The following is a 23,740-nucleotide window of genomic DNA, read 5'->3' as shown; positions in this document are numbered from 1 at the left end:
GAGAGGGGCTATAAGTTGGTGGTGGTGGGTTGAGATGAGAGGGGCTATAAGTTGGTGGTGGTGGGTTGAGATGACAGGGGCTATAAGTTGGTGGTGGTGAGAGTTGGGATGAGAGGGGTTGGGATGAGAGGGGCTGAGATGAGAGGGGCTGGTAGTAAACCTAGAGACCAAACTTTTTCACTAGATTTGACCTCAGTAGTACTTACCATCTTTTAACAGAAACACTGTTTAGTTCAGACTCAGTGTTTAACACTGGCCTGACAATTATACTCTCAATAGTATTGTTGGTAAAAAGTAGTAATGCGAACAGCAGTTTTATGTGCCAAGGCTAACACAAATCATTCCACTGCAGCATAAATGTTAGATGGACAGAAAATGAAACTAGTAACGATAACGCAAGTTACTTACTATAAGAAAATCTCTGGCGAGAATAACTGAGTCAATACTGCCAGAAATAAAGACTGTACTTTTCCTTGGTGACGTGTTAGGGTCTGGGAAATGTACACTGGCACCTGTCTGTTGCATCAACTGTTTGATATTAATACCACTCCTTCCAATCATAAACAGGTGATGCTGAGGTGCTATCTCTAACTGCATACTAACTGGTACACTTGTTTGCTGTAGGGAGATATCAGAAATCATGTCATTTTATAACCACAACAGAAATTCAATGACAGCATATGTTGGTTAAGACTACAACATCTATACATGATAATTTCATTAATATATGTCTGATCTCCACTGGATGCAGTTTCCGTTTTTGTTTCCATGGTAACCATCAGTTTGACTTCCCCCTTGTTATGTAGTTTTGAAATAATACTTCTTTAGAATATCTCCCAGCATTATCTAAGGAGAAAATTTCAGCCTTGAGTTTCCACAGTAACAATAACTTTGACTTACCCCAACTGTTCCCGTGAGGTGTTCTACTAGTCTGGATGTGGCTTCTTTCAATGCTGGCACATTATATACACATCCTCTAACAATGGCAGTTGTTATGTACATGCGGGGACGTTGTTTGAAAGAAACAGCTACGTTGTACGTCTGTACGATTTGTTGAATTGTGGGTGAGTTGATGTCTGGTACTGGCTGTAAAGCACCCGTTATAGGCAGTTCAAACATCACGGTTAGTGGTAAGAGTTCCTGAAATGAGATCCAAATAAGTCATTTTGAGTCATTATCTATAACAGCATACTGCAGTGGAAATTGAGGTTTCGGTTTACTAGGTTAGACACAAACTAAAACTATTGTTGTTCCGTGTGGTAGACTAACCAAGTTTTTTGTATTCACACTTTTGTCTTTTCTTTCGTTATTGTTTAACTTTGGTGAAATAAAGATTCATTCATTTCATTTCAAGTGGGTCATAGTGATGCCTCAGTTGTATGGATCTAATCACCCTGTAATCAAGATAGTGTAAACACTGAAAGTCCCTAAAATGCACACTGCAAGATGATGGCAGTCATCAGAAATGTCCCCCTACTGTGAGTATAATGAAACCTATATCGGTTCAATGCCTTATCACAATAATAGTTTTAGTATGTGCCTATGTAAGCAAACCGACACCTTGATTGCCGCTGGCTTATTTCTGTCAATAAAATTTTTTTTTTAAGTGGTTGAAAATGGAAGGATAAAATGAAATGATCCTCATGTGAAATACAAAGCATATCATAACTCTACACTCATAAACAATATGCCCCCTAAACCAATCTGTACCCCTAATGCTCAGCAATTTCTTGAGATGCACCAACATTTGGTATTCCCTTATCTTTCTCTGTGTAGGGACTCAACAAAACCAAATTTTTCCACATTTTGACCCATAACAATAATGTCTGTCTGTCTCCCAATGGCATGCTATCAATTGATATCCAGTTTCCCATTCTCCATCCTATTGACAACCCCTAGCCCCAGTCTCCCCATCCTACAAGCTTTGAGTCAAGTCATGTCCCCTCATCACCTAGTACTTCCCTAATGAAGCTTTGGCCATAAAGCCAAATCCCTTTTTGGAGTTTTGAATTTGCCTGCTATGAGATGACATCATCAGTTGTCTCATCATGTGATTAGATTAGAACCAATGAGGCGAGTGGAAAAGTACCATGTAAACAACATGATTACCATATCATGAACATTCCTGTGCAAAATAACAGCATAATTTTAGGTTTGAATGTACAACTGTTAGGAAAATACTAGGCATGAGGGTAGAAGATAGTCAAACCCTCACATGACTTGACTCTAGGTAACCATCCAACAAACAAACCGTGTTTCCCTTCCCCTCCACCATCCAACCAATAAATGCAGTCTTCCACCCACCTAACCAACAAATGTTTGTTCTCTCTCTCTCTCCTCTCCCTTCCCCCCAAAAATACTTCACACAATATTCTTACCCTGATTTTTCTTCTTGCATGTTCTACCCCTTCCGGCTGTCCTGCTATTGAAACCTAGTATTAATGAAAGAAATTAAACATGTGTGAAAGATGCAATCACGGCAATAATGTAAGACAGCTGTCAATATGTGTGGCTTTGTTAGTGATTTGTTTGAATGCATGGCGCTAAACTGGAGCACGAAAATAGTTCAGGATGTTGCATAGAATCATTACTAGACTGATGACTGTACATTACGGCAATAAATTTTCCATGGAATTGATATGATGGAGAAGGTTTCATTCCATCATCCATAAAATGCAGGAATCTCGTTGCCTAAGGATACCAATTACAAACAGGAAGTAGAAACATGTGGAGAATTCCTACCTGATTGCTTTTTTCTGCCTGATTTCCCCTATTGGAATCCGGAAAATGTATATGACATCCTGTATCTTGCATCACTTTTTTGATATTATTGCCACCTTTACCAATCACATGTGAATGGTCTGTGTACGAAACATCCATCTTCAATGTCACCCTGTTACTCTGAAATCAAATCAACACAGCAGGTCAGTAAAAACAAAAGTTTTCTAATTATATCTGAAAGAGGGCGCTGTGAGATGCTGTTGCCATTGTCTCTACTTGGCAAGGTTGATCACCGCTGCATGAATACACACACTGTCCATGTTAAATTGTCCTTCATTCAATGGCTCCAAACAGATAAAGCCCGATTTCCTTCTAAATGACCCAAAACCTGCTGCACTGTATACCTTCGTACCTTTAGAATTGAAAAGTGAACAAACTGCGAGAATACGCAAGAAAACTTGCTGAGTAATCATGGGTCATATATGACATAGTTAGGCAGTTTTTTCATTGTCACCAAACTACAATCTTGTGGCTCACTCTCAGTTAATTATTAGTGTTTTGACAATCCTAATGTCAAGATGATTTATACCCAGATTTTGTTTTCAAAATCCAGAGTATATTGTACTCTTTAAATACAATATTAAACTTGTCTGAAATATTTAATTTTTAATGTAAAACATTACAGGGACATGCTGAGTTCATATATTTTTGGGATATAAATTTTTTTGCACATCAAAAGGCACTCAGTGTTCTACTTACATAACCCATCACTTGTAACTGACTGAACTCAAACCTGGTATTAGGATATAACTTATAAATGATCCAATGACGTAATTTATTTTACCTATACAAAAAAATGTACAGGAACGCCCTACTATGCAGTCAATAGTTCTAACAATGATAGAACACAAATTGTAATGTCATACAAGGCATGCATCAACATTAACAGTATACTAGAATAGTTTTATCAAAATTTTTGCACGTTTTTTTCCACAAAAGTGAAAAGCTTATTAACTCAGCTTGTGCCACTTTAACCAAGGCATAATTATATAATAAACAGTTTTATTAGGTTGTTTACAAATCTAAACTAACCTATCAGTTTCTTACCTTTGTATCGAGGACAGCCATAATTTTTTCCTTGGCTGCTGCAACATTGGGTGCTTTTCCTGTAACTTTGATATGGGGATCTACAAAAGAACAGAACAGAGATAATGACTTTAGTATTTCAAACTAACAATAATTTATTTCATTTAAGGGCCACGGCCCACCATACAAAGAATGTAATATGAATGAATGTTCATGGACTCTGAATTCATACTTAGTAATGAAATTTGAACTCACAGAGTCAAAATATTTCTTGGGAGTCGCTTTCAATAAATATTTTGACTGTGAGTAGAAATTTTCCTTACTGAAGAATGTAATGTTTTTACATGACAGGATTGGTAAAAAAAACTCATGTACAATAAATAAATGTTGTTATAAGAAATTAAAATATTTATAGGTGTCAGATTCATTCATACCCAATTTTTTTGTTTTAAAATACTTAACTATGACAATTGCTAGCTGCTGTATACAGTGGGGGAGTTTGCAGTAGAGAGAAGGGAAATAGACTTTAGTTGGAAAATTAAGTTCTTCAGGAATATATCAAACTCTGTCAACAGCATATAATGGGTGTATTAAATTCATGTATCAAAACAAAATACCCATAAATATCAACTGTTAGTGTTTTCATTGCAATATAATCCGTATTTTTATCCATATAATTATATTGTGCTGTGCAATTTACTATCTTCACCCATTTCACCCAAATAACTCTTACATCATATAATTATATCTTGCTGTGCAATTTACTCTCTGCACCCACTCACCTTATAACTCTCACATCATATACTTAGTTTGCTGTGTGATTTACTATCTGTACCCACTTCACCTATTAACTCTTACATCATCATATAATATTTTGCTGTGTGTTTTACTGTCTGCACCCCACTTTACATCTCATATCAAATGAACGACTTTCAATTCACCAAATAACTATGTTGACCTGACCGACATTTTTTCAAAGTCAAACTATTGTACTATCAGTTTCATGAATTGTTTTGTTTATTTTGGCTATAAACTTAGCCCGATGTTTGTATATAACTACCAACATAGTTTGATATATACAAGTATATACTTCCACAACTAGGGAAATCTAGTTAATTGACCACATGACTATGTTTCCCTTTAAAAAATACAACTACACTACTTATCTCTTCACACAGTACAGCGAACAAAACCGAATACAAATATAATTCTAAAATTTAGCTGATTAATTTATTGATACTGCATGGAACTATGGGAAATAGTTGACTGTCCAATGAGATATCACCTTGGTGACAAGCCTGGGGAATTATGGGTATTCTTTATGGTGTGTTGATTAGTAGAGGTTTGTTGATCAACCTAACAGAGAAGAGTGTACATTTACTTTGCAAGGAATGTGTCAATATTTTCATTGTAGAAAGTGTCAATAAGAAGTAAACCTAGGCTAAAGTATCAATCTAATAAGATGTAGATTGCCACTTCATTTTGTTTTGGTACAATGTGTTAAATTTAGCATGCAATGGGTGTGTGTGTGTGTTGAACACTTTGATGTCACATGTTGTGAACACTTTGATATGGTACATGTTGAATACTTTGATGTGGTGTATTCTGAATACTTTGATGCAGTGTGTGTTCATAACATTTTCACATGGTGTGTTCTGAACACTTTGATATAGTACATGTTGAACACTTTGATGTAGTGTGTTCTGAATGTTTTCAGATGGTGTGTTCCTAACACGTTAATATGGTATGTTCCAAACACGTTGATGTCGTATGTTCCAAATACTTTGATGTTGTGGGTTCCGAACACTTCAATGTGGTGTTATGTTTTTTTGAATACTTTGGTGTAGTGAGTTCCAAACACTATGATGTAGTGTGCTCTGAACACTTCGGTATGGTGACTCCCAACACTTTGATGTGGTGTGTTATATCTACAACTATGTATAGATCTGCTAGTACAGATATAAATGTATTTGGCACTATGCCATCATTGAAGATGAATAACAAAGCTTTGTTCAGATTTATAAGTTGCATTTCATATTTTCTTAACATGAACACTTCTACTACAAACTGATTACAAGTTAGATACACAAGTTTACGTTTTCAGAAAATCTACAGTTTAGTTTGTACTACAAGTTAAACACATGAAACAAACATGAGTACTTACTGACTGACTGGCTATGAACAGTATTAAACACAACATATATTTTACACTATCAGAAGAAAGTAATCCACACAGTCCTAAGCATGGAAATCTCAATCAAATCACTGACATTTTTTAAATGCTGGCAAAGCTATATAAATATTGCAAAAAAGTCTATCACTAGAAATGTGTGTGTGTGTGTGTGTGTGTGTGTGTGTGTGTGTGTGTGTGTGTGTGTGTGTGTGTGTGTGTGTGTGTGTGCTGTGTGTACTTTTGATTCACTTTTCTACTGCGTACCATTATCAATTTGAAATGTAGAAAAATGTACGGGCCATGGACAAAACTAGTTCCGCTGAACTATTTCCATGGTCCACATCAGATAACAATTGTCTATTTCTTTTGTATTCATTTTCTATATTTGTATCATATGTTTCTTTGAAAGTGTAGCTTATTTTTGTTATGTGGTGAAATAAATTTCATTCATTCATTCATTCATTCATTCATTCATTCATTCATTCATTCATTCATTCATTCATTCATTCATTCAAATGTCTGTTTTAACAATTACAGGGTTTCTTCTTCTGAATGATCAGTTCCAACATTTCTAGTCAAATCACAAAACCAGACAGTGGTCTCGGGAAGAGTTTATATGAGGATTCCAGTTTGCCTGTTATAAACTTTTGTCCCCATATTCTTGTTGATAGGTGAACTTTTGGCACTACCATATCATTTACTGGTCAGTCAGTCATGAAATAGTTAAACTTTAGGTACCATACTCTACATTTATTTAACAGTCTCAATGATCATGTGAAACCAACCGTGATAAAGACGTGACAAACCGAGCACCTTTGCTTTGCTTTGGTTGGTAGAAATAGTGTCTCAGCTGTCTCTGTCCTGACTAGACTCTCAAAAACTTGAATTGGACACTCCTTATTTTTCCTATAAAGCTACTGTATGACAACAATCCAAGCACCTTTGTTTTGCTTTCGTCATAGAAATAGTGTCCCAGCTGTCTCTCTGGACCCCTACTCTCAAAAAAACTTGAATTGGCCACTACTCATTTTTCTTGTAGAAGTAGAAAAGCTATGACAAACAGATGAACACCTTTGCTTTTGCTTTGGTTCTTGAACTAGTGTCTCAGCTGTCTGTCTGTCTGGAACCGACTCTCAAAAACCATGAATTGGACACTACTCCCTTTTCTTGTACAAGTAGAAAAACTATGCCAGGTTTTTGAACATTTCTTGTGTACATAAATCAAATAGTTTAGTATTGGTGGAGTAGTTATTGATGTATGTTTGCTTTTCAGTCTGTTAGAAGTCAAAAGGGCCTAATACATTTACAACTTTCTATCTAAGATTCTCCTTTGGCGGCTTCCACATTTTTCTTAAAAGTTACAAAGAAGGCAAGCGTTTGATGACTGTGTGCTCTCTACAAGTATGTCAACAGGTTTGTTGTCTTAGAACAAAAGAAGGCAACGTCCTGGAATGAAACTTAAGATGTCTGTGAAATGCTTCAACTTTGGCTTGATACGGCTGACTGCCTTTCTTTACATCCATACATTCTAACGTTTCGAAAATTCTTACAAAGGTTTGACCTGATGCTAACAATATGGTCAGGTCAATGAACAATACTATTAACTGTTGACAGAGCCTTTCAGTTACTATGGTGACCAGTTCAATCAATGGCACTGAATCTCAACTGATAATATTTAAATGAACTAAGTATGACATGCCATCATCTCTATGATTTTCAACAAGAAAACTACTGAATGTCTATACAGTTGATAGGTTTATGAGCCAACATTTCCAATTGGTTGGTTGGAATTTGCATCATGCATAAATTATCACTGTAAGGTTTTCTGTTGCAAGTGCTAAAAAGAATGTGCTTTCTCCATCTCTGCCATAATTACACAAAACGATAATATCATATCTGCCATCTTGACATAGCAGATGTTTGGACACCACTCAAAAATTGAATGGTAATATCATTACAATGTACTCTGATTACAAAATTCATTTTGTTTAAACTTAACACATAAATAGATAATTTGCATACTGGTTTTTGCATTAAATTACTATTAAATAGTTAATTTGCATATTCTTTTACTTTAATCAAAGTGTCTCCCCTATTTAATTCACAACATTTCATTACTGGAACGGTCATCAGAATATAAGTATTCAAGCTCATTTTTATTTTTCTATTTTTTGATCAAATAAACTTGTACAGGTATGTTCCTATCAATTTTCCATGTTTTTCTTCAATCAGTCGGATTAAAAATTGTAACAGAACGGTTTGTAGTGACAAGGCCCCTTATGTCACACTCATAATTCTCTCAACTACATGATACTGAGAATAATATATAAGAACATGAGATATTGCCATGGCAACAATACATACACAATACCGTGTGATATTAAAGTATAATGCAACCTTAACATTGACTATTCAAGTTAGTAGATAGCACAGGGTAGAAGCCATCAGTTCAACACACCAATGTTGACACTGTTCGGACTATACCAACCACTTACCTTGCAATAGGATATTTGTAACCACAGTAAGATTAGACACCAAGGAATACAACATTAAACTCCTATCTAATCACTAATAATGGCAAATGAAAGCAATGACATCAAAATGGCATTTCAAATCAATTAATTGATTATCGGTCAATTCCCTTTTTTTTATTGGTAGTCACTTTGATTACTACTTTTTGAAAATGGCAGTGAGATGTCTCTGGTTCCAACTCAATACAACATATGGTACTTTTGCCTACATTGAAAGCTCATTACACAGACAATGTCTCCAGGCTTTTGTCGAAGTCACAGAGACTACCAGTTTCAGAATTGGGTAGTCATTTGGGAAGAATTAGTAGTCAATTGACGCAAGACTACCACTAAATTTGAGCCCTGTAGTTGGGGAAGACAATCACGAAGTATGAATATTAGTACTCACACAGAACTATACAACTATAGTGATTATTGTACAGTGTCCAATTTGTCTGTTTTGTGATCAAATTCATTTCAATTTCAACACTACAAGTAATTTTGGCATCACATTACCAGTAACTCTTGATTCAGTACCTAATAATACACTGGTATCATCTTTACTCATAGTATATACATATTATATAAGTCGCTGGTATCTCATTACCTGATGATCGGGTACCTGGTGATCCTGTACGTTGTCTGTCACACTTGAACTGTCCCCAGCTTCCACTGTTTATCCTATCGTTTATCCGAGGAGCCCAAATATCACTTTCCGATAACAGAATCATTTTTATCAAATTTCAAAGCATGAACTCAATGATAGTGAAGTGTGCTGCCTGCAAAGTGTCGACTGATCGCAGCAAATAATGTGAACGTTGAACAGACGTGATAAAGTACCTGTGTATACCAAGGAAGTTTCAATAAAGGACACAAGGTGAACAATCCCCCAGTGACCGTACCGTGACGTTTTAATGAAACACTCACAACCACTTTCTTTCAGCTAGCCTTACAACAAACTTCAATTCTAGTTCATAAGTAGTTCATAAAAGCTGACCTGGCAGACACACAATGAAAACTGTTTTACATATAAATGCCGGTAGTTGGACAGGAAGTGATGGCATCGGTCATCGAAACAAAGAGCTACAATATTTGAGACTTGAACTGCATTAAAATGATGGGAGCTAGGATAAAATACAAAAGGCTGTTGATTCAAACTACATACTGTGGCTTTGTTTACATGTGTCTGGCATGCCACAAAACAATCAAACTTCCTGTTATCAACACTCAAACTCGAGCATCAGACCAAAAAACACATTTTTTATAAATCAATTTTATTGGTAAATTTTAGATGTCATGCTATGCTTTTGTCACACGTATATGATATGAGACAATTGTACCAGTGTTCGTTTGAAAGTAGTTCAGTTGACACTTACTGGAGGGCATTAACCTCCGTGTGATGATCTGTCCTGCTCTAGGGGGGTACGTTTGCAGGTGACAAGGGGAATAGGTAGGGTTCCCGGAGGTAGGGCAGGAAAGGTATACACAGAAAGCAGGACACATTCACAATGTTCAATGTCAGAGGAAACTCTCCCAACTATGCATAAAGTATGTGTGGCAAAACATATACATAACCCATATCCTCTTATCTGGATAGTTTATAAGCCTCCAGTGCTTCAAAAAAAGATATGAACAAACGCTGCATCTTTCTATTGTTGGACGAAAGTAAACAACTGAACTGTATCTTCGTCATCACTCCTCCACACAATATCCACATTGTTTGTCACTCTTTGCTGTACCACAGTACGCCTCGTTGTTATAGCAATGTTTTAATTACACACTGGTTGGACGCTTTGTGTAAATTCAATACAGGTGAGTTGAGTACGTCACTATAAGTGACCTCAAAGACAGGTCACCTTCGGCTGCCAAGGTACTTATTCCACACTAAAGTGACCTGAAAAAACCTCATTAGCTATAACGGGAAAGTTGTATTTTTTTAATCATTTTTCTAGTTTAGACTTATTTAAGGTATTAGACCACACAAAATTTCCCTTGTTGATATTGGTTTGCAGTTAAGAAAGTAATGATTACACACATCCATAACTATACATTTTCTGAAAGCTCTTGATCCACTCTTTACAATGAAATTAATAAAATTTGGTTTTATGTACTTCCGGTCACGTGACCTCTACATACGTGATAATTTGCATTTTTCGTTCAACAAAAATTAGCTCCTTCAAATTTCGACCAACAATAGAAAACGACGCACAATGTTTATCACCGCGTCAGTGGCTACAAAACCGTGTCTCAGATTTGTCCTGTCCGTTTTTGTTACGAAGATATATAAATAATAATAAATAGTGTCCAAATAAACCATGTATGTCTCATTTAAATCCGTCTTACTTTCGAACAAAAGAAGCAATCAAAAATCTGAGACACGGTTTTGGAGCCACTGACGTGGTGAATAAGATCCTACTGTGTTTGTTATTGTCGGGTACTCTTTGAGGTTGCTAATTTCCACAAAGTAACGCAATTCTTTACAAAATGTAAACTTGAGAAAGTAACAAAAACATGTGTTTGAGTTGAAACAAACAAAAAACGTTTAACACATTCCTTACAGAAAAGTTGTAAGTGTCACATCCTTTATCACCTTCGAAAATTTGTTTTTTCCATGTTATGACCATTCTATTGGCCAAAAAATATGAAATCTGTCAGTTCAAATGTAGCCAACGCCCACTATTCGACATGCGATTTTGGCGATTCGGGTTAAAAATTAACTTCCTCATTTGCATATGTTTGCGAAAGAATTGAGGGCGGAGCCTTCTTCCTTTTATGGAAAGCAGAGTGTCAAGCTACGTTATATAGCGGTCTCAGGTTTTATGTAAAATAAACGTAGTGGTTTCCGGTGAGAGAGTAAATGTTCCCTGGGTTCTCGTTCAATTTAGAGGAGTTCCCCACTTGTGTGAACATGAAACGACGGAAAATATACCAATTGCTTTGAGAGTGGTATTTTAACTAATAAAGAAGTTAGTTAGCTTCATAAAACATATTTAGTATGATGGTATTTTCTTGGAGTAACAATGCATAGTCCGGTCGCGATTGTACATGTACTATGTTTTGCTTTGAAGCATCGTACTCAGATTCAATTGTTTCTATTTTGATACATAACATGTATCTTTGTCGAAATCAACGTCAAAAGACGCACCACTATCGTCGCAATTTCATTGTTGTGTCTACCAGGAAAATTACGCCGGTTCATCTGGACACAGCATACACAGTACATTTAACCATGGGTGGAGGGTCTATGATTCAACACATCGCTTCAACGTCAATGCAAAACGCAAACTGTTAGACATGTCTAGCCATATAGCTCTCTCATGTCTCTAGCTCTAGCTCTTCGGCATGTTAATTTTTTTTGACAAAAACAAAAATAGTCGGAGACGAGACGGCACCACGGGAGGGCTTCAGTGAGCACGGGCCGTGTTTAGAAAGAAGACGAAACCACCTCATGTCAATTTGTGGTTGGTAATGAACTCAATTAAAAGAAAATGAAATAAAGCGAGTACATAGTTTTCAAGAGGGATAGTTATCCGACAGCTTCGCTCTACTACGCGTATATACGACGACTTCGTATTTGGAATGTCGAAGACTGTAGCGTGATGACACGTACTACGTGCTACGAAGGGAAGGGGGGGGGGGACTTGGCGTTCGATACTGAAAATCTGTATAGCGCCATTTAAAATCGTAGATTTTTGAGGACATGTACCCGTAAAACGGATTATTTATTAGAATTCAATAATTGGGAATGATGTTCGTTTCGGTGACTTTTTATTTAGTGTCACCTAAGTGAAGTAGTGTCGATGAACAACACGAGACGGTATATGTTTACATGGAAACGATCTGTTGATCTGTACTAGATAATTAGTCTTGCTGCTAGACTAGTAGACGTTCGGGCTTTCTTTCGTATAAGCGAACGAAATTCGCAGTGAGGGCTTGCCCGAACATCCTCGATAGCGATGTTAGGTCGTGTATCGTATTGTATCGGAAGAACATCCGAGGTCTAGCAGATAGACTACTAGATAACGGGAGAGATACGAATGGTGCGTTATTTTTGCTTGTGGTTCACGAAAAGATAACTTCCAAATCGTGTGTTTTGACTTCACTAGCTGAAACATAATCACTACTACTGTACCGCAAGGACGAGTATGTTTTGTAAACCGAGGCTATGCATAATTACTTCGCCTAGATAGCAAAAATGGATTCCCCAGAGGATCGACGCGTTGCTGATAAATCAGCTGATAAATACTTTTTTTTCCTTTTTGTTTAAAATTTGATGTTGTGGTTCCAATTACACCTTTCCATCATTCTTTGTTGTAGGATGCCTTTGTTTTATCAATGGAAGACTTCGCAAAGACCATCTGTGCTAAACTATAACAAAGCTGACTTTCACTTGCATTTTGACACCTATATCGTAATACATTCCTTTATGCACAATAAAATTTCATTAAAATTGAGAAATGTTTTCACCATTTAAATAGTTTTGAGTAGACAATCGGTTATAAGCAATATCTTGAAGAGAGAGAGAGAGAGAGAGAGAGAGAGAGAGAGAGAGAGAGAGAGAGAGAGAGAGAGAGAGAGAGAGAGAGAGAGAGAGAGAGAGAGAGAGAGAGAGAGAGAGAGAGAGAGAGAGAGAGAGAGACTGACTCTAATTCATTCTCTTTATTCATTTTTTAGCTCGCTCATTACATTATTGGGCAACTCTTTTTTGACACTGGAAGGATGTCCTCTTGTTATTCATACTTGTGGTAAACTGTACCCCATACCCCATGACCATAGCAATTCTTTTACTGGTCTGAGACTACTCTATCAGCAAGTTTATGTAAATGAGTTGACAAGTACTTGACACATTTCGTCAAATGTATGCTAATGAGCTGCCTAGTACTTGACACTTCCCGCTATATTATAATAAAGTGTGCAAATGGTTGTAAAGCCATGTGCATTTGTTTTGGTTTTTTATTTCTTCCCATATCTCAAGATTGAGAAGTGCAACATTCATTTAGGTTGCATACAATGATAGCTGAGATGGTTGGTAGTCATTTCCCCCAAAAAATTAATTTTGTAATTTTTTCTAGTTTTGTGTGGTCTCCATCCTTAAGTAGATGTGCTCAATGAAGCATGTTACGATGTATGCTAAAACAATATCTCACTAATTTACAATTATTGTTGACAAACACACAATCGAGTCTGTGGGTGAGTTTTGACTGTTTACATACAGACATCAAGTCAGTATACACATTATCATCACCAAGATGTAGTTCAACTTATTAGAGTCAAAGGATTCCAATTAAAGTTTGTTGCATGTTTCATGTGGTCAGACAGACAGAGACAGAGACAAAGACAGACAGACAGACAGACAGACAGACAGACAGACAGACATACATACATACATACATACATACATACAGAGACAGACATACATACATACATACATACATGCATACATACATACATACATACATACATACAGACAGACAGACAGACAGACAGACAGACAGACAGACAGACAGACAGACAGACATACAGACAGACAGACAGACAGACAGACAGACAGACAGACAGACAGACAGACAGACAGACAATGAAATAGAGACATACAGCCAACCAGTCAGACAGACACAGCAAGCCAGCCAGCTAGCAAGAGACAGACAGAGCTAGCCCAACCAAGTCAAAGCCATGCCAGACACAGCAAGCCCGCCAGCCACAGACAGACAGACAGACAGACAGACAGACAAACAGACTGACAGACAGACAGACATATATACACAAAACCTATCCTTACTGTGTTAGGTATTAACATAGGGTTAATGAGACTAGATTTAAATCCAACAGGTGGGTCTGTACCTTTATGTCATATTTCTATTCAATATCTGAATTATCTCAAATCTTACAATTAACATATTTTACCTATTCCTATACAAAGACAACAAACTTTGCAGCAAATCATCAACATTCATAGTAATTTTTTTTTAATGAAAGCAAACAATCTTGAATTTTTGATTCTCAAATTTGTAGATAGTGATTATGTATTGGTGTTTTTCAATTGTTGACACTTTCTTAGTGATCTATGGTTTTTATTGTCAATTTGTAGAAAGGTTACTTTCTTGCAAACCCTTGAAAGCTGCACTAGCTGCTACTTGAACATTTTTTGAAATTGTCTTGCGAGATATAATGACTTAATTCTAATATTGTACACCCTGAACAGTTTTGAATCACCTGTAAGTAAATATATCCATATAGTATGCTGTAATTTCTGTATCAGTACACATAGTATGGTGTAATTTTTACAATCAAATTGATTTTTGGGTCTGCACCCAAAAATATGCATCGCAATTTCAATTTATTACTATACTGCTTATCGATAAAATAGATCTCTAATTAACATGCACAATGTCTAATTATTGGTATTTTAACAATTTTCAATTGAATATATTGTTTGTTGTCTGACTGAAAAATTAATACCCCAGTTGCAGCTAGTGCATGTTGATGTATATTTTGTTACTTTATAATTTGACTATTTCATAGCAAAGTTAGACATTAATACTAATTTATGTACACTGAATTATAATACTTGACCTATAATTAATTCATTAGCTGATTAATATTCATATATTCATGCCACTGTTTATACAAACGTCACTTGATGTATACTGCCCTCTATAGGCTAATTACCTAAACACGACAATTAGTCATAGCTTTCAGCTGAAATTTCTACATTGGCAAAATAGATTCTGTGTACTCTTTTCCTACATTATTCATCATCATCATCATCATCATCATCATCATCATCATCATCATCATCATCATCATCACCATGACCACCACCACCACCACCATAAAAACCACCACCACCACCATCACCACCACCATCACCATCACCATCACCATCATCATCATCATCATCACCATGACCACCACCACCACCACCATAAAAACCACCACCACCACCATCACCACCACCATCACCATCACCATCACCATCATCATCATCATCACCATGACCACCACCATAAAAACCACCACCACCACTACCACCATCATCAATACCACCACCATCATGAACATCATCATCACCACCACCATCATCATGTTTGCTCACAACAGACTATAAAACTACCAAGGATTCATACATATGTAAGCAGGTTACGATATGTAAACATATTGTATCCCTTTAACCACCTGTTTCGGCTTTACCCATTCCAGTTTCCGACATCCCAAAATAACTTGGCAAATATCCATGTTTGTCATAACACAACGAACATATACACAACAAATGACAGTACTTCAATAACATCTACATATATCTACATACACTGGTTTACTTTCAGGTAGCTTATCAAACAGCACTTTTATCTATCTTCTTACTGTCCGTGAAGAAAGTAGCACTCAGATGCTACTACGTCCAACATATCAAAAACACACAGATAACATACAAGTACACCAGACATACGAAAGACAACACACAGTACCAACAAAACATGCAAGACTAGTCAAATAACTAAACTTGATAAGTACATGTGAAAGACAGTAGAAGGCAATAAATACAGGATTTTTTTTAAAATAGCGATCAATTCAAAATTCAAAACATGACCCCCATGTGGTATATTTACTTAGTTTCAACTCTTGCACATGGTTTTTTTTTCAATTTTTTTTTTTTTTTTTTTTTTTTAAACACAAAAGTGAAGTATTCTCATTACATATGCTGTGCAAAACAACAGATGCGGTATTGTGTGGTGGGATGTTCATCAATAGGCGATATAATTGGTCAGTGTAATTAGGGATAACTACTACAGATTTCCTTTATTCGATCCAATCTTTGCCACAAGGTATTTTTGTTAGCTAATACCAGGCTTAGCACTTTTATGTCATCATTGCAGACAAAGCGCCCATCTCTTGTATTCATTAAAGTGCTATACTTAGACAGTATTAGACACTTTTGCCAGGACCCAATCAACTTTCAAGGTAGCGTCAAATTTAGAAAGTACTATAAAACACTTCACTACTTCCAGTCAACTTTCAAATCAGTGCTGAACTTAGACAGTAACAGACACTTCACCAAGCCATCATCAACTTTCAAGTCAGTACTAAACTTAGGCAGTAAAAACACTCCACCTACAAACTTGCAAGTCAGTGCTAAACTTAGACAGTAGCAGACACTTCACCAAGTCACCATCAATTTTCAAAGTCAGTGCTAAACTTTTTTGGGGCAACAAGAAACACTTCATCGATTAACTTTCAAATAAGTGTTAAACAGAGGCAGTGTAGGACACTTCACCAAGTTCCAATAATCATCTATACCTCCACATTATTCATAAACCTTTTTACTCTTATTTTTTACCTATATTCAGATTTGCAGGCAAGATAGAGATACAAGAGAACCACAAGCACGTCTTTGGTTGGAATTGCTGCAATGGTAGCAAGTTAAAAAACAAAACAAGACTATATTGCCAGTGTTCTTGGACATTCCAGTTAGCATATGGATAGGAAGTAAACTATACAATTCAAAAAATGGGAAAATATGATGCAATTTTTCTAGCTAAAGGTTATATGTCAAATCTTTTATTGATGTACCTTCTGTTAACAATACATATATAATTATATAGACACTTGTGAACAACTTCAAACAGTGGCCACATTATGGAGCAACCATAAGGTAGAACACAGTACATAATGAAATGGTAATATTGTAACCTGTCGTCATTTCAATAGAAAAAATTCTGAACTATTCAGCTTTTTAAAAGGTTGTTGAAGGGTCAACTTATACAATGTAATACAGATAAGATCACAATCATGGTATGTAACTAGACTGTACATTTGTAAGTGCATTTCTTGGGTGAAAAACCTATATAGAATTGAGACCAAATGTTCCCCAAATCTACTCTACACCAAATGTCCCCCATACATGTACCTACTCTAAACTAAATGTCCCCCACACCCATATACTCTACACCAGATGTTCCCCACATCCACTCTAATCTAAATGTCTCCCACACCCATACACTCTACACCAAATGTTCCCCAAACCCACTCTACACCAAATGTCCTGCAAACCCACTCTACACCAAATGTCCTGCAAACCCACTCTACACCAAATGTCCTGCAAACCTACTCTCCACCAAATGTCCTACAAACCCACTCTACACCAAATGTTCCCCAAACCCACTCTACACCAAATGTCCTGCAAACCCACTCTACATCAACTGTCCCCCAAACCCACTCTACATCAAATGTTCCCCAAACCTAGCCAGTTAAATGGTATGATTTCAAATTACATCCTTACTGCAAACACAGATACCAGTATGGGTCAGGTCTTGAGTCGATTGTCACAAACTATCATCCTCCAAAATACAAGCAGCTTTGTGACGTCAAGATTCACACAAAGACAGATATTGTGTGCTATGTCAGCAAACTTTTAATGGAAATGCACATTTTAAAAGAACCCCATCATAAAGTAGGCTTGAAGATATGGAAAAACATACATGCATGACTGCCTTCTGTAAGTGCAGGGTGGTTAATAAAAGAACTCACCACCCTAGACTCAATTCGAGCCACAAAAGGTAATGTACCTATAACGACATACAATTACACGACAGAAAACACATTCTTTTTTTTCAAAATGATTTTTTTTTTGCAAAGATCCGATCCATTCTTTTGAAGTATCTAACTGTAAAGTGCTGCCGAAGTTTATTTTGTACAGGAGATTGATATTCTATAAATTGATTGATAGGAACAATTTTCTGGTGATCGTCCAAGTTTCATCTCAGTGCTACTTTCAAACTTCCATATGTGTACATTTGAAGTACAACATGCAACTGAAAATCTGAGTTCTAACTTTCTCCCTTTTTTTTGAAAATTTCACACGTAGTACTACATTTTGTACAAATAACGAATCTAAGTTTACGACACTAAACTCCATTTATGTTAGAAGTACAACAAACTCTAAAGCTGTGAATCAAGAAAACTGTACATGTACACTGTTTCGCTGGTTGTTTTCAACAAAATACACGTTGAGGGTCAAGAAAATATTTTGGTGTTTCTTAATATTCAGAATAAACATGTCTTTCAGGTTTGTGCACAGTGATTAGTGAGTTGGCAGTCTATTTACAGGCGTCCTAAAGATCTAATCAACCGTTCTCCTTCATCATAATCACTTTTTTCTTGCTTCAACTATTTTTCCACAGATCAAAGCTTTTTTTTGTAGGCTTGATGAACAGAAAGGAGTACAAGTTTATTTGGAAAGACAACGGTATATGCATCGAGTGTAGTGCTTGAGGGCTTGTAGGTGATCCTATTGTGTGCTAGACAACGGTGTGACCATTCAGGTACAGTTACATGCATGGATGTACAGTTAGTAGTGTTACAGGTGAATTGTTCAAGTACTGTTATACAAATACTGATAGATTTACACTGTAAGAAGCTAATCTCAGCTAAAGTAGAAATCCTTGGAAGAGGAGGAATACAGATAAGTTGATTACAATGACCACATCCAGTGTATCCATGATTGGTAAGTACACTACTGGGTGATAAATGCCAGCAGCATGAAGACATGGTTCATCAACAGTAACAATAAACCCCCTCCCCCACCCCTATATTTCATGAGCCATCCAGTCTCACAACACTTCACAATACTCACAGTCTTCCAGTACTGATCTACTCGTCAATAAGGTGCTAATATTATTGCAATAAAGCATTTTTTGTTGAGTTTTGAGAATTGCTGATTTTCAATCCTTGCACTATAGTTTTGGTAAGGAACTCCGATCAAATACCTGGGTAGTCCAGTTCCTATACGGTATCGTTACGATTTACACCTCGACTCACAGTCTAGTCAAAGTCGTCACTCTAGAAGTCCTGAGATGCATCAGATGAAATTCATGTAATGTCCAAATATGGCATATTTGTCAGCTCAGGATGCTACTTCTACATTGTTTACATCATTCTAACAGTTGGGGTTCACTGACTGGATGAATAACTTTTTGTACTGTTGAGGGACATTGTATCTAGACTACCAAATTAGCAGTAGTCCAGGACACATAGACTACTAAACATTATATCTAGACTACCAAATTAGCAGTAGTCCAGGACACATAGACTACTAAACATTGTATCTAGACTACCAAATTAGCAGTAGTCCAGGACACATAGACTCTAAACATTGTATCTAGACTACCAAATTAGCAGTAGTCCAGGACACATAGACTACTAAACATTGTATCTAGACTACCAAATTAGCAGTAGTCCAGGACACATAGACTACTAAACATTGTATCTAGACTACCAAATTAGCAGTAGTCCAGGACACATAGACTCTAAACATTGTATCTAGACTACCAAATTAGCAGTAGTCCAGGGCACACAGACTACTAAACATTGTATCTAGACTACCAAACTAGCAGTAGTCCAGGACACATAGACTACTAAACATTGTACCTAGACTACCAAATTGGCAGTAGTCCAGGACACACAGACTACTACACATTTTATTAAGACAACCCTTTACAATGAGGTACATGTAGTCTGTTAGATCAATGGATATAGTATTGAAAATTGAAAATTGTTGCTCCAGTAAAACAGTTTACTTCACTAAATATGACTGCCTAACGTACTACTGAGCATACAGCCATGCTTCAACATTTTCACTGAGGCACAGAATTGATACCTCCTGACATGTTAAAATGCAATAATGTTGTAGAAATTGAAATAAATATCACATACAATACTTTCCCTCACTTCTATTATACAGCAAATCATGTCAATTTGGAAATAATTCAGAATGATCCTTTGGTATTTGTAGATAATCCCACATACTTTGGCTTGGATTTGTAGGATAACACGGAATCATATTGTATTGTCCAGTTGACATTTCACTGTTTATCACCTTACTCTCGCTGAGTATACTCTATCAGACTCTACACAAAGTCTAAATATTCAAAACAATTACTATGATGGACTGCTTAAATATCAATCGTATTACCGTGCAGATCAACTGTGAAATTACACTACAAAAGTAATCGCAGTCCACGTCTTGACACAAACAGCATGAAGTCTGAGGTCATTGCAGGGTAAACAAAACACGTTATGTATTGATGGTACAGAAATAACTTCTTTTATCGATTTTATGCTTTTTTTCTTTCCAAAATTAGTGTGTAGTTCTTAATCATTTCACTATTTCTACTGTATTCAGTCAGTGTTAGTAGAATACCACTGAATCAAAAGACTACCAACAGACTACCATTGAATCACAGACTACCATTGAATCAGACTACCACTGTGAGACTACTATTGCATCTCAGACTTACAACCTACCATTAAATCATAGACTACCATTTTCACAACTCAGTACATTGCAAAAAAAAAAGATGCAGAAAGTATGAAAACTTTGTTATTATATGTACATTAACAACCATTTCAAACATTTTTTTTTAATGTTTTGCAATTTATCGAGTTACAAACATAGACTTGGTATATGTTATTTCACAATACTTTTCCAAGTAGAAGAACACAGTAAAGTTGTTTTATAAATTTAAAAATTAAAAATAAATATTGAATATCCATCCATATTGCCACTGGAAAAATGAACAAATATTTCAATCGTTAGATACTATACCCCTCTAACACATTCATACATGTGACGCACAGACCAATTAACTACGATACATTCTTAAGGTCAACTACTTGAAACAAACACCTGTCAGCGAAATTGAAATTATATGTTTTTTACCATGTCGAATAAGTCAAACAGGTTCGAAGTCTCTCGACAGCCATCAGAGTTCAACCCTTTCCAATGTATAACTTACAAAGTTTAATTGCGTGAAATAATATACCTTGCTGCCCGGGGCACAAAATCTAACGTCAGATGTTATTCATTATGAAGTGAACTTTTTCGAGGTGAAACTTATTTACTGCCACAGGAACAGAACGTGAACAAAAGTGCCGTTCTTTACAATTTGTATGGTTTTCTATTATACTTATATATTGATTCTGAAATCAAACAAAACGTCAGCTCAATCAAGAAACGTCACCAATAAATCACTTGAAAGTGAGATATTCAACAGCATTTTAAATGTTACATAAATATAGTTCTGAACTCGTAGCGTAAATAATTTATCTACTCAATCTGCCTAGGAAATTCACTCTTTGAGCAAGAATTTTTAGTATCAAATAATATATATTGAACTTTAATTCTTATCAACATTCATTGTGACAAATGCCATGTTTATCTGTTGAATAAATATAATCATCAATTTTGTTGAATGACAACATTCATACTATTAATACAAATAAAAAGATTCCCCGTGATCATGAAAATAGTCAGTTTGCAAGTGGGCTTCAAAATTTGTCCGTCAAATGCAGCTAAACTTGAAATTTCATCTTTAAATGCTAGTAAATTTAAAATGTCACCTGCTGAATGTAGGTATTTACAAAAATTCACCTGCATTGGACCATTTATCACCTGCAAATGATAGTAATTACCGACAACTTCCTAGGCTGTATATATGATTCCAGAGCAAGGAACTAACAATTCTGGTTGTATACATAAATAGATCGATAGATATAGCAGACTATCAAAGTAATAGACATCTGACAGGTTTGTCATATTATGGTACACAAACACCAATGTTCCACTAAACTAAGTGAGAGGTCATTACACCTTACTGGATACCTTGTTCTACAATAAATCATTCCCTATAACAGGTTTGCTCTAGAAAGGTCACTGTGTATTGTTCCAACTTATATTTAAGGTACCAGGGGTGCTGAGCCCTCATGTCACTTTGTTGAGTGCCTTTAGTTGATAAAACAGAATTTACACTTCAATACCTCTTGAGTTAATGTTAAAATAATATCATAACATTTGTATAATCGAAAATAGTTTCTAAATAAATGGTAACTCCCACCTGTAGGATGGGTAACACTCCTTTCTCAGTTGCCAACCAACATCTGCATGAGAGAAATATTCCTTCCCAGGTCTCTCAGACATGTATATTTCAAAACATCTATAGGAGGAGTATACTACCTCCCAGCTCTTGGGGGAGGGGGTTACACATCCTGTGGGAATGTTCACTCCCTCCACTTGGTCGTTCAAGACATCTGTGGGAGGAGCACACTCCTTTCCAAGTCTTTCAAGACATCTTTAGAAGGGGTACACTCCTTTCAAAGTCTTTCAAAAAATCTTTAGGAGGGGTACACTCCTTTCCAGTTCTCTTTCAAGACATCTATGGGAGGGGTACACTCCCTTCCACATCTTTCAAGACATCTGTGGGAGGGGTACACTCCTTTCCAAGATTTTCAAAACAGCTGTGGGAGGGGTACACCCACCACATCACTTGCGATGACAATGGTCTTTCACAAAACACAAATACATATAGGGGGTGGTGCACACTCACTCCCTTCCTGGTTGCTACCCTAACCAGATAATAACACAGTGAAGTTTTACAACATTTATATTAAATCTTTAGTTTTTCGTAGACTTCAAGAATTTGTTATAAATTACATAATTTGTCAATTTCAAATGTACATGTAATTTGCATTCAATGTTTACTCTTGTTAGGTAAAGTTATTTAAATTCGTCAAATTTCAAACAACTAATGAGTACTGCTTCTGCTGTGTAGAAACGACAACGTTTTGTCTACAACTGCCGACTATTAAACATACATGTATTTATTGATGGTAGTAGTGCGGTTATCTGAACACACAATGACAATTCAATATATATGAAACGCATTAAGTCTATCTGACTGTTGTAATACCATATCTGTGCATAGATAATCCAGGCACAAGCTCACCACGGACTTCACTCATTGACACAACCATCTCCGTGGAGACACATACCATGGTTACGGCATAAAGCTTTTGTCAGTGGTCCAGGTATGACTAGGTCCCATCGGAGATCAGTATAAAAGATATAGAATGGTTACTATTCAATCCACACATGAAGTCCACTGGATTAGGAGTTTACATGTTATCAGTTCTAGAAATATCACTGCACTGTACACTGATATCCTTACAATTGAGTGCAAACACAGATATCAACAAAATGAAAACTCATTCTGGACATCAGGTCACAAAAGAAAAGATCTTTCATTTAATAATTCTGCTGATTTATAGCCTCATTTTAGTAAAAGACACAAAGAAATGATACATTTGTAATTTTGTAAAATAGCGTTGAAATATTGCCTCGTTTTTGGAAAAGACACATTTCTTGCATTTGTAAGTTTATAAATAGCGTTGAAATAATGCTTCGTTTTTGTAAAAGACA

At 36.2% G+C, this 23,740-nt stretch overlaps 1 protein-coding gene across 1 annotated transcript in view; it reads right to left on the bottom strand.

Moving 5' to 3' along the window:
- The window catches only part of LOC144452151 (protein bicaudal C homolog 1-like), an 88,111-nt gene that overhangs the window by 11,428 nt on the left and 52,943 nt on the right, over positions 1-23,740 (bottom strand). Inside the window, exons 4-8 of the mRNA XM_078143188.1 lie at positions 3,829-3,908; positions 2,743-2,901; positions 2,379-2,432; positions 901-1,140; positions 409-618 (exon numbers count right to left, since the gene is read on the bottom strand). Coding sequence (XP_077999314.1) covers positions 409-618; positions 901-1,140; positions 2,379-2,432; positions 2,743-2,901; positions 3,829-3,908 — 743 coding nt within the window. The remainder of the gene's footprint in view (positions 1-408; positions 619-900; positions 1,141-2,378; positions 2,433-2,742; positions 2,902-3,828; positions 3,909-23,740) is intronic.

The sequence above is a fragment of the Glandiceps talaboti genome, chromosome 22, assembly GCF_964340395.1.
Source record: "Glandiceps talaboti chromosome 22, keGlaTala1.1, whole genome shotgun sequence".
NCBI classification, from domain to species: Eukaryota; Metazoa; Hemichordata; class Enteropneusta; family Spengelidae; genus Glandiceps; species Glandiceps talaboti.
Note: the sequence above shows the minus strand (reverse complement) of the source record. Positions and strands in the feature narration are given on the sequence as shown.